General features: G+C 39.5%; 1 protein-coding gene across 1 annotated transcript in view; it reads left to right on the top strand.

Moving 5' to 3' along the window:
* Positions 1-12,506, top strand: part of GPBP1L1 (GC-rich promoter binding protein 1 like 1) — a 32,021-nt gene that overhangs the window by 16,272 nt on the left and 3,243 nt on the right. Inside the window, exons 3-9 of the mRNA XM_085232040.1 lie at positions 288-402; positions 1,170-1,299; positions 1,649-1,932; positions 4,441-4,513; positions 4,988-5,181; positions 8,450-8,590; positions 12,135-12,293. Coding sequence (XP_085088166.1) covers positions 343-402; positions 1,170-1,299; positions 1,649-1,932; positions 4,441-4,513; positions 4,988-5,181; positions 8,450-8,590; positions 12,135-12,293 — 1,041 coding nt within the window. The 5' untranslated portion in view covers positions 288-342. The remainder of the gene's footprint in view (positions 1-287; positions 403-1,169; positions 1,300-1,648; positions 1,933-4,440; positions 4,514-4,987; positions 5,182-8,449; positions 8,591-12,134; positions 12,294-12,506) is intronic.

Below are 12,506 nucleotides of genomic sequence, written 5' to 3'. Positions count from 1 at the left end.
TTTTACAGATCGCTGACGTGTGCTGTTTGTTCTGTCTTCATCCATCTCCAGACCTATCCTATCATGGATTTCATGGGTGTGGTTTTAGAATGGAATTATAAACAGGAAGTAGGTGGGAATGTTTTAAATTCTTACCTGTTTTGTTCAGAGGAACAAAGTCAGCAGGAAAAAAGTCATTTTCAAGCACAGTACAAAAAATTAGAGTGCTTTTTCCCCTTTTAGTAGTGTAGACCAGGTTTGAGGTTGTTGAAAAGATGTCAGTCAATAAATGTTCTCTTCATTTACAGATCCTGGCCATGAGGTTTGATGCCTCATTTTATTGAAGGGAGACACTGGACCTAAATGGCGCAGCATGACTTTGTTCCTGCCTGGCTTAACTTCTCAACACCACAGTCAACCAAGGTAACTCAGTTACAGATTGCTTGCTCTCAGAGCTATGGTAATATTTATACACTTGCCCCAGTGTTAGATTGAACTTAAAATGTTTGCTGTTGTTGTTTTTTTTAACAACTTTTGTGATTTTAAGGAAGTCTTTTGGAAACATTAAGGTAAAAGTCTTTTTTTGTTTGTTTCCACAAATGTATCCCTTCTGTTTCAGAGGAGGAAATATCCTTTGCATTCAGACATGGAAGTAGTTCAGTGTTACTGTGCTGAGAATTGAGTGGAATCCCAAGTGAAAAATGATTAAGAATCCCTCGTCCCCAAATATGTGGAGTGGTCAAGACTTGAGCTGGCACTCATGACTCATGATATAATTCTTTGGGTTTCATTTATGAAAGCGACGTGGCCTCTGCTGTGTAGTGCACTGATATGCCTTGGACTCTAACTCCAAATTCAGAAATACTCACTGGTTTGTTTAGGGTTTTTTTAGTTTGGTTTTTTGTTTTTGTTTTTTACATTTTTAATGTGGAGGTATCTTCTGATTTCAGAAGAAGCTTAGGTTGACCCAGGAGGTCTCTTTTCAGGTCTCTTTTCTTCAGTGACTTTTACATCACTTGCAATGGCAGTGGTGAAAAATACTTTAATGGTTAATCAGGTAATGATGGACAAGGCTTAGGTGATTGTTAATGTCATTGGCTAAGCTGTGCAGATATGCATGCTATATTGAAAACTAGAACAGGAATGTGGGCTTGGGAGTGTTTTATAACATTATCTTTTTCTTTATACAGTCCCCTGCAGCCACCTTTGAGAAGCATGGAGAGCATCTTCCACGGGGAGAAGGACGCTTTGGGGTGAGCCGAAGGAGACACAACTCTTCTGATGGATTTTTCAATAATGGGCCCCTCCGAACTGCAGGAGGTAAATATTGGATTGGGGTGCAGTCTGAGAGCAGCTATTTTGGAGTATTTTACAGTTCTGTGGAATAGAAATGTTTTTCAAAACTGTATTTTTCAAAATGAGAAATTTGCACTGTATTCTGTTCTCCCATGACACGTGCCAAGGCCTTTAGGAGTTTCTGTGGAAGCTATATATGCATTGTATGGCTTGGTTGATTTTTCTGGGGGATAATCACACAGTAGTTAAATAAGCTTGGCCTAGGAGTTACTTAGTGAACACTGACTTAACAAGAAAAACAGCCTGTTGTTTCCAGCATTCTGCATGCAGTGTTGACGTTTTATTATTTGAATACTTATCTCCTTTTGTTTAGACTGCTGGCATCAGCCATCCCTTCTCCGCCATGATTCTGTAGATTCTGGTGTTTCTAAAGGAGCTCATGTTGGGCTTTCTGGCAGTCAGCCTGGCTGGCATGGTCCCTCGCGGGGCCATGATGGCGTGAACCAGCGTGGTGGAGGAGGAACTGGAGTTCATCGCCACTGGAATGGCAACTTCCATTCTCGGAAAAGTTCTGCCTTTCAAGAAAAGCTGCCTGTTGAAGCCAGGGAAGAGAAGAAGGAAGACAAAGAGCATTTGCAATTTGAGGAAGAAGATTTTGTAAGTGTTTAGCTTCTCACTACAAATGGCAGCTGTGAGAAGTTGGCTTTTGAGATTTCATTTTTATTATCATTGATAGATGGCTAGGATCTAGAGTTGCATTCCATTCCATGTTTGAGATCTCTACACATTTAACAATTATTCCAGTGCTTGCAGGACACTAATTGATACCCAGAGACCTGGGGATTTGATGACCTTGTTGCATTGGTTTTGGCACAGTATTGAATTTTGTGGTTTTGAAGACAAGTTTGCAACACCCAAATCAAATCTTCATTAGAACTCAGAAGGCGATGCTTTGATGTGCTACAAGAATAGTAGCTATGTTCTTGCCCTTGTAGCTTTGCTTACAAAGCCCTTTTTGCTGCTAAGTACATCTGTATAGCTTATCTTCAGTCTTCTTGCTGTTCCTGTCTCCTGTTCTGGTACATGCTGGTGTGTATGATAACCTCCCCCAGCTTGGTCATGACGCATGCCCAGACCTTTGCAACCATCTTTCTTAAAACCTCTGGAATAGCATTTTCTTGTCTGAGATATTTTTTAATCTCTCTATGAATCATTGTTTCTTCAGCCATCTCTTCCATCAGTGTTTACAGTTCATCAACCTTCTTTTTCCAGCATTCTGATCCACGTGGTATTGTTAGTTGTAATAGTCTCTTTTATCCCGGCTTTGTTTTTACTGGAATACCTTTAGTTTTCAAAACTTCTCCAAGTATGAAGATGTAAGCACCATTTCTGCTTTTTCTTTCCAATTTAGTTTCTTCTTGTCCTGTTGTCACCCCTTAAAAAGATCTAATTTTTATCAGACCATGATTTTTGTTGTTTGCATCTTGTTTTTCACTTTTCTCCAGGCTCTCATTGATCAGTGTAAGGAGGCCAACGCTATCTGTACCTTTCTGGTAACTCAATCTCTCCTCCTAGTGTGATTCCTCTAACTTCATCTCTAGTGCTCAAGCCATTGCTGCTTCCAGTCAAGAGAGTTTCTAGTGATAGTGTGCACTTACGTAGATCATCTTGAGCTTTTTGCTTCCTTCTTCAGTTTTTATTTTTGGAAGGTTGTTTATATCAGATATTCTCATGGCAGTTTGATGTTACTGCTTCTATTTGGAAGGTTAGAAGTTGGAGTGAAATATACGAATGCCATGCAGATGCTTCAGGACAGAATCTAGTGTCTCAGCTTAAATTGCTAAAGAGCCAGTTAGATTTAAACTGCTGGGTTTTTCACTGGAGTGCCTAGGGAGTGATTGCATGCTCTTGTTCAGCTGCTTCTGCTGTAGGAATGGTAGCCTGCATCAGAGCTTAGTTAACACCTGGAGATCAACGATGAAGCTTACCTGTAGATTTCTGTTAATCTGATTTCTCAAGCATGCTATAAACTGGTTCTTTAGGCAGTCAAAAGACTCTTGAAATATAGAAAGTTATTGTAATGATTGCAACCCATACTGTTGTAGTCAATCTGAATCTGTCTTTGTTCTCTTCAGTACCTTGATAAGTGTTTTTCCAACCACATGGTTGTTTCTTCTGTAAATATATTTTCCTCCTTTTTTTCTCTGAAGAAGATAATACCTTGCATCTACTGTCTAGTAGCGAACTTTGCTAGTAGTGTCACCTTTGCTATAGTGTGACACTAAGGTGCACCGTGGTTAAGTATGCAGCTTTTAGGCCTGTGTGACTGACAGACCCTGACAGGCTGTTGTTCTGCGTTCTGGGGTGTGAGCAGCACTGCTATAAAACTGACCTGTAACTAAAAAGTGAAGCGCTGGAACAGGAATTCCTAGGGTCTGAGGAAGGAATTTATACCATGGTGTAACATTTGTTCCTAATTCTTATAGAACAGGAATGGCTGCTACTTCAGAATCTCGTTATTGGAGACTTATTCTGTAGCTGTAGTAACTAACGTGAAGAATTCATAAAAAAGAGGAAAAAGATGGCTTTTTTCTTTCTACTGAACTTATTTGGTACAGGGGAAGAGGAATAGCTGATTGGGAGCACTTGTCATTGAATGCTTGGATTTTCTGTACTCTTCTTTGAGCTTGAACATGTCCTTAGTTGTTCCACTAAGTTCTGATACTGAATCAAAGGTAAGTCTGCAGAGAATAGTGGGTCTGAACGCAGTTGCCCTGAAAAGTGGATTCTGAAGCTCAATGTGAATAGTTTAGCTTTTTTGTCTATAAATGTATAGATTTTTTTTTCATTTTTCTTTTTTATTAGTAACCTAATATTGCCTGGCTGATGATTAAATGCCTGAATCTTTTATGGGTATATCAGTTTATTGTGTAGTAGAACACTGAAGGGCCTCTCCTCAATTTTCTAATGGTTCTGTTGGAGATACTGCAAAAGCAAATACAAGATTTTTAGGTGTCTTCTGACAGAGCATTCTTCTTCTAACTCGGGTGCTGCTCAGAGAAATAGACTGTGGTTTCCTAGAAGCATGTTATATTAATACAAAAGCTTTATTTGTTATGTGTAATATAATGAATATACTCATTTGCATGTTTTGTGTGTTTACAGCCATCTTTGAATCCAGAGGCTGGAAGACACAACAACCAGAACAAACCTTTAGGGACACCTTCCGGAGTATGGGGTAGGTAAAGTTATCTACATTGCTGTCTGGAATGCTGATATCAAAGCAGAAAGTAATAAATATTATTAACTGTATAAATAATTCTGCTCTAGAAAATGTGTTTGACCTGAGAAGTACTAATTGTTTGTTTACGTAAGCACTGCGTCTTGGAAGGTGCAAGTTACACAAAATATTTTTTAGTAGTTAACAGCTGATCCATGGTTACTCAAAGTATTAATCTGTTCTGATCTCTGTTTTATAGTGGAAGGTTGTTAGCTGGCATCACTGTTGGTTTTTCATTTCTGAGTCAGGGGAGCTGTTGTGGTTAAGTGAAAAAAGATAGGACTTTAACGTCCTTATCTAATGTCTTAAAACTGAAACAAAAGAATATCAGATGTAATGTGTAAGGTTTGAAAGGGAAAAACTGGAGCATTATACTAAACCTGTTATGAAATGGAACACTTGTATTTCAAATTCTTTGTTTTATTTTGACAGAAAACCCCCCTAGTGCCAAGCAACCTACCAAGATGCTGGTCATCAAAAAGGTTTCAAAAGAGGATCCTGCTGCTGCCTTCTCAGCTGCATTTACATCACCTGTTTCTCACCTGGCAAATGGCAACAAAGCCACCACCATTGTCCCAAGTGTCTACAAAAATCTGGTTCCTAAACCTGCAGCTCCTCCTTCCAAGGTACAAGGGTTTCCAGCCAAGTTAGTGTACTGTAGATCAAGGGAAAAGTCTCTCCCTGGACATGGGAAATACAGATGCTCTAGAAATTTTGTAGGATTGATAGTACAAGTACATGCTCGAGTTCCAAAATGTGTTAATTGCTAATGCTGGCTGCTGCATTGCTGCAGAACCTCTGTGATTAGTGTAGAAGGTCTTACACTCTTCAAAGATTGAAGTGTAATAACTCTTTCTACGAGGAAGCAAATCCAGAATTTCTTACCTTTCCTAAGTTGTTCTTAATTCAGACCAAACTCTGCCAACTTGAGGAGGAATTCTAATAGTTAAAATGATTATCAAGTAAGTTAATCTAAACCTTTTTTCCTTTACATGGGATAAATTGGGCTAACATGAAGTTATCAGTAGAAGAGTTTTCTGTTTGCTGAATCAACCCATTATGTATCTCAGTCCATATCCATACTTGTTCAGAATAGCTAAAGAAGATACAGTTGTAGTGCAGTGAGTCTAATGCAGCTATCACTTGTCCTTGTACAGCTTGGATGATAAAAGTATCCATACAGCCTTACCAGTTTTTAGTTTGGATGTTTTAAGTGGTGTTTGAAACAAAAAGCCAAAGATGTTGTTTGTCCAAACCGTTGCATTGCTTCAAAGAGTGAAAAGGAGTGCATACAGCTTTTCTAACTTTGCTGCTGTTTTTGTGTGTAAAGATAATTGTGAGGTTTGAAAATTAGTGCTGTACCAGCACTAGAGCTTAAGAGATTGAAATGCACTTCTGAAAGCTGTATAAAGGTCTGCTGTGCTGCTACATGTATACCCATTGCCTTGGAATTGTGGAAGTCAAACATAAATATTTTCATAGCTATTAGTCCTTGCTGTGTTGTTGCTATTGCACTTGTTTTCATTACTTCTAAAACCCTTTGCAGAAGTTTTTCTGTTAATTCAATCTAGAAGAGCTGCTCTTAAGGCTTTTCCAAACTGTTCTCTGAAATTACCCTTTAAATTTTAATTTCTTATTGAAACAAACAAAAAAAAGCATTAATCTGTGCTCACAGTTGGAATAAACCCTTTAATTTTCATAGATAATTTAAAAAATATTATCAGACTTTTGGAGACAGTCTTGTGACTGTGGTATGAAAGTTCAACTAATGTTAAAAGTGCAGGGTTTGTTTTTGGGAGGATTTTGAGTTTTGGCATCTTTCTCACTTGTGTTCTAGCTTATACGTCCATAGTTAATTCAGAATCATGGCCATATGTTATGGTAGCTGCCTCACTTTCCTTTTGGTGAAGGATATTCTGTTCAGAGCAATTACTAGGTGTGGGTTACACCTGGATACATGCTATAGATATGACAATACTGATAACACATTACAGGCTGTTGGGCTACTGGAGCAGGTATTGACTCGTGATGTGTGGCAGCTCCCAGGAGATCACAGTCGTGTTAATTGTGGTATAAATGTGTTCTCTGGTCATTAAGTGTGTGTGCATTGAAACAGTGCTGTGATTGTAGAGGGAGTGTGGTGCTGCTCACTGGTGGGGATTGCAACAGCTAGGAGTTGTGTGCTGTCTCATCAACAGCTTGTGTGTTAGTGAATGATGACCACTGATAGAACTAGAGGTGGAGATCTGCGTGTCCTTAGGTGGAAAACCTGTATGCATGATGCCTTTTTCTGAAGGTAGAGACAGAAAGAAGCTGTAGTAGAGTAGATTATTCTGAAGAAAGTTGTGTGGAAGTTGTAGTGCATAAAGCATTAGAGGATTCAGAACGCTTCTTTTGGCAAAGTCAGCGCTACTGGAAAGCTGTCAGAGGCAAACTGGATGAAATATGCTTGTTAGCTGTGGCAAAGGAGGAGAACACAGTGGCAGTGATAGAAGCACATTCTTCCTTTAGATGTGGCTGAATTGTTCACAGTTGAGCAGTGAGTGAAGGGCATAATATGCAAGCGATTCCTTTTGATGCTCAGCTGTGGCTGTTGCCCTTGAATCCAGACTCTCTAAGAAAGTAACAGTGATCAGTGTTTGAATTTACGTAAGCTGCCACTTTGTGGAAGGTGGGAGAATAACAATTAGCAGCCAAGAGCCAGGTACCTGAACAAGTGCATCCATGTGAATATGCAGAGGGAAGCTTTCTCTTAAACTAATTCTCCACTCCTAGGAAACTTACTACAGGCAATATTGTGGAGACCAGGGTGTTTTCTGGGTTTGAAAGAGATGTTTAGAGTCTAGTATGAGTGCTGAATCACTTATTCAGCACTGTGGACTACTTTTAAAGTTGGTGTGGAAGGCTGTTAATGAGAACGGAATGATGGTCTCCTCTGGTGATGCATTCATTTTAAAAGGAATAAAATAGCCCAATGGAGAGAGAGAACATAGTAGAAATTATGGCTTCTGCTTTCATTGCTCCCAGAATACAAGATCTATTTTATGTCAGATACAACTTAATCACACTGTGCATGAATTATTTTGCTATCAAGTTGGCTTCAGAAGTGTAATGGTTCAAAGGAACCGTTATGCCTTAACGCTTTGACAAATGTATTTTTTACGCTGCTTGATACAAGTCATTTGTTAGAATCATTGTAATAAGAGCTGTCACTTCAGTGTTTGTCCTTGGTTGGCGAGACAGGCCCAAGAAAAATCTTCCAAGTAACAAAAAGTTATCTTGAAGTCTTTGCTTTTCAGGCAGATTGCCATTGTATCTAAGGGACACTGCAGAGAATATCCAGAGCAAAACAGTAGGTGCTCATCCACTTTGGCTGAATCAGTGCAGTGATGGACACTTCCAGAGCCCTAGGAAATTTACATTCTTGGCTTGGACAGAAAGATTCCTTGAGGTGCTTCTTTCTTGCACAGAGGAAGTTCCTGTCAAGTGAGGCAAACTTTTTTTTTGAGGCATACAGTGTTCCTATGTGAAACATGGATTTAATTGGGATCTTTGCTTCCTATCTGTCCTTAGCTGCAGGATGCTCTGATTCCCTCAGTGGTGATTCCAGTTAATGAAGAGCCGCACTGGATTTTCTCCTTAGGCTCCAACTGCATTTTTTTTGTTACAGGGTCATGCCTGTGAAGCAGAACTTGCTGTGACTTGGAGGAAAGAGGAGATGATAATGGGGAAAAATGTATTTAGAGGTGAACTTGCTGGGAATGTTCTTGGAGAGGGAGGAGAAAAATCCACACAACAGACAATTTCTGTCAATGTAGTTTTTGCTTTACTGCTTGCAAGCAACCCATTCTAGTGTCTTACCACTTATTGTCTTGTGTGTTCTTTTCAACGTAGCCAAGTCCATGGAAAGCCAACAGAAATGAACACAAGCCAGGCTCGCTTTCCTCCAGCCGTGACTCTGCCTTTACCAGTCCAGTGTCTGTAACCAAACCAGCGGTACTGGCAAGTGGCTCAGTCCTCACCTCTCCCAAAGAGGTAAGAAATTGAGTTTGGGTGTAGGAAGGGAACTTTATCACTGTCACCTACTGTAGCTTCAACAAAATAAGATCTTTCCTGCATGCGATGCCTAGCTTTGTACCCTGGATGACTCATTTGTACGTTCTTAGCACATCTTTGATATGCTAAATTAAGTGATCTGGTTGTAAAGCTATTGCCATTTGGGACTTACCCAAACATACTAGAATTTCTTTCCAATTTAAAAATAAACAAACAACCTCACACTTAATAGCCTTGTGTTGTTGGACACACATGGACTTATGAAATTGCAGATACCAAGAAAAGATGTGCACTGAAAGATAAACTGATTCCCATGCTGTTCTTCAATACGTTATAGGAAAAGAAAGTGAAAGTGATCTGCCTCGCTTCTTTTCTCTGGGAAAGCAACAGCATAAGCAGTGAGCTTTGAGGGGTTCAGCCTGTATACGTGTCTTCTGCTTAGTGTCTGTTTTTAACATTGGTAGGAGGTAATCTGCTGAGGCTAAAGCTGGCTTACCTCCGGTTTTGTCTGATCTGTGGAGAGAATCTCCAAATGTAAATTACTTAATACTTCAGTGGTAACTACGACTTGATGTGTTTTGGCCAGCATTCCTATGGTTCACTTCATAGCTTGTATGCAAAATGCTGTTCTGAATCTTGAAATTCAATGAAGCTTAATAGAAAAGTGACACTGAATAATTTTTCCCCATCATGAATCAAAAGTTGGTGGTCATAATTAAAAAGTATTAAAATCAATAATTGACTAATTCAGAAAATTTGTAATTTGTGTGGTTTGCATTTCAAGTGTAATAGCTGTGTAATAGCTTATGGGGGGGGAGGGGTTTGAAGTGTTTGTTTTTGTTTTTTTTTAGTTGTGCATTTGACTTTCTCCTTTAGGAAAGCCTCCTTTGTCATGTTTATGGTTCTCCGCTTTGTGAGCTTAACTCTGAAACAACCTGTGCTTTTCTGCTTTAGCTGTTGCTGAGTATAAAAGCAGTTATTAAAAGCAATGGTTAAAAAGAGTGCATGTGTCACTTGGAGAAGTAGATCTGGTGCTGTATCCCTTCTCCTTACCTTTTGACTGTCCTTAGGCTGAGTCTTTGTGCTACTGACAGTCTTCCTTTTTGTGTAACGTACAGTAAGTACAGACACTTATACAATATAAATATGTAAGCCATATAGGCTTTTACCTCAAGGTAGATACCAATGAAACATGCACTTTATATCGTACACTAGTGGCACAAGTAGTCTGGCTATGTTTTTCATTCCTTCTAAGAAAGTTGTGGCTGAAACTTTAGTTGCAAAGCTGTCGGATACTGTTCTGACAGTAGTGCAGCTGGGCTTTTTCTCAGAGAGGGCAATACTTCCTTTAATACTTCTGTTACCAGCATCAGTCAACTAAACAAAAAGGGCTTAAATTCCTCCCAACTGAAATTGAACACTTGTAATATGTTTTTCTATGAATCTATTGGAAACTCGCAGTGTGGAAACACAGGGCTGTGGCCAGCAAACAGTACAGTAATCCCAGCTCTGCAGGACTGCTACAATCTCTGTCCCTTTATTTCTGAGATAGGGATAAAGTCTCTCCTGCAGAAATGTTGAAGAATAATACCTTTGGTCATAAGAGACCACAAAATCTTGTAAGCTAAAAGGTACTGGGTAGCACTGGTCTTAGCCAGTCCAAGACAACAAATTCAAGACTCAGTCGGAGATTTTAAAATGGCGTAGGATGACTTTTCTGTATGAGCAATTGCTTCTGTTCATAGACTGGTGTCTGAGCAAACTGGATGTTATACGTTGTTCTCATTTAGAATATCTGAGAGATGCCTTGATATTTCATTCAAATGGCTAAACCTACCTTTAGAAAAGATGCCAAAAACCAACTAATTGTACAAATTTACGTAACAGTCTCTTCTAGTATTAAAAGTGTTCTAAGGAATAGGAATAAAATGAGAACAGAAATGAAATTCCGTTCCCTTTCAGTAATGTTCTAGCAAAAAGCTCAAACGCTTCAGCAGAGTATTCAGAATTACCCTCAGATCCTAGTTTTCATTTTCCTTTGCTCACTGCTACCTTCTGTCACTTGCAGTCAAACTAATTACCATGTTGAGAGCTTTAAGTACTGCAGTAGCTTCTCATCCTAATATTTGGTCACTTATGTCTTTTACCTTTGTTGATTTGTTCAATACAGTGTTAAACAGGGCAAAATAGAGAAGGCTACCTGAGAAGAGTGAGGTGTTATGTTCAGCACACACTTCTCTCAATGGCACTATTGCACACCAATGTTTTATGTGCAACAGGCCCATGAGAAATGTAAGCAGCTGTTGCTGCCTGGTTATGTTTGCTAAATATTTTAGTTCCCTTGATCTTTGCTCAGGGCACTGTGTGGTATGATAACAACTTCTTTATAAAGGAGATTTATTTTTGAGAATTTACAACCCTCCCACCCTAGTTTAAAAAAGAAAAAAAGGGAGGGGAGAAGCTACATGCTTTAGGAAATTGTACTCTTTTTTTTTTTTTTTTTTTAATTGAGAGAAAGATAAAAATCGAAGCCAGTAAATAAAGGAAAAGAATGTCTTTGCATATAAAATTCTAGTGTCAGGTATCCACATAAGTAGCTAAATTCCTCACCAGTAGCCAGCCATGAAGTCTATATATGAACAGAAGGTTAGGATACAGGAAGGTTTTTCGTGACGTTTTAAATTTCCTTTTCATGGCCAGTCAAAATGATGAAACATTAAATTGAAAGCTCATCTTGGTTATCGCTGTTTTAATTGCACTGTCATGGCTGGGGCGCTGCCAATGTGCAAGCTGTTGTTCCTTTATGCCTGGCTCAAAGATTGAAGATAATGAAGAAAGCAAAACATTGTGGAAGAGCGTGTGAGGTTACCTTGGATTCAAGAATTCAGCTGAGCAGATTTCCTACAGGTCAAGGGCTCTCTGTGCCTGGCCATGCAAAGAACCTGGGTTTCCATGAGTTCATAGGCAAGAATCAGCAGTGTGCTCTCTAGGGGAGGAGACAGAGGCTGTGGCTGTTTAATGTCCAGTTGGTTGAAGATGTGCCGCTCCCTGAAAAGAGATTCCCAGCCCAAAGCTTAATTTCAGGGTAGAGGCAGCCAGGATGGCTTAAGACACAAATTAGAACAGAGTCTGAGCTTCCCGATTTTATAATCTTTGTGAACTGAGTCCTACATGAAGCTCTCTGCCCACGTTTTCTGTTGTAGTCTTCAACATTACATGTGAGAGAGTTACGTTGCCAAGGAACAAAATAAATGTATTCTTGGCCACAGTGATGCATAGGGAAATATGAAGGAAAAAAAAAAAAAGTTGGTAGTGAGAGGTGGGAGCGTAATGTATAGCCAGTTCTTCCCTTATCAGCACAGCACCAGTCACTATTGTGGTGGACATCTCAGATTAGATTACTTAAGGAGTTCAGAACTAGTCCAGGAACTGATGAGCATTTAATAGTACAGATTCTGAAAAGGGCCTGATCTTTGCAAGAGTGTACACTTGAAAGTTTCCATATTCTGCTTTCTTTGTCTAGAGTCCTTCCAGCACCACCCCTCCTATCGAGATCTGCTCTTCACGCTTGACAAAGCTGATGCGTCGCACCACTGATAAAAAGAGCGAATTCCTGAAGGCACTGAAAGATGATAGGAATGGGGAGATAACAGAGAGCAGAGAATGTGACAAGCTGGATGATGTAAGATCGCTGTCCTTACTGATCACTGTTTTTAAGGAGTTGGGTACTGAAAAAAGCAGTGTATGTAATTCAGGCTGTGGGCGTGGAAATGAATGACTTCCCTCGGTCTGACATACATGCCAGCAGAGGTAGTGAGCAGCACTGTGATAAAAGGAGGTGCATAACATGATGAAATGCAAAAGGATAAGTAATAAATGAGGTGGAAGTGAAGGT

The sequence above is a fragment of the Meleagris gallopavo genome, chromosome 10 (assembly GCF_905368555.1).
Source record: "Meleagris gallopavo chromosome 10, MGAL_WU_HG_1.1, whole genome shotgun sequence".
NCBI classification, from domain to species: domain Eukaryota; kingdom Metazoa; phylum Chordata; class Aves; order Galliformes; family Phasianidae; genus Meleagris; species Meleagris gallopavo.
This window is presented reverse-complemented; position numbering and strand designations above follow the sequence as displayed.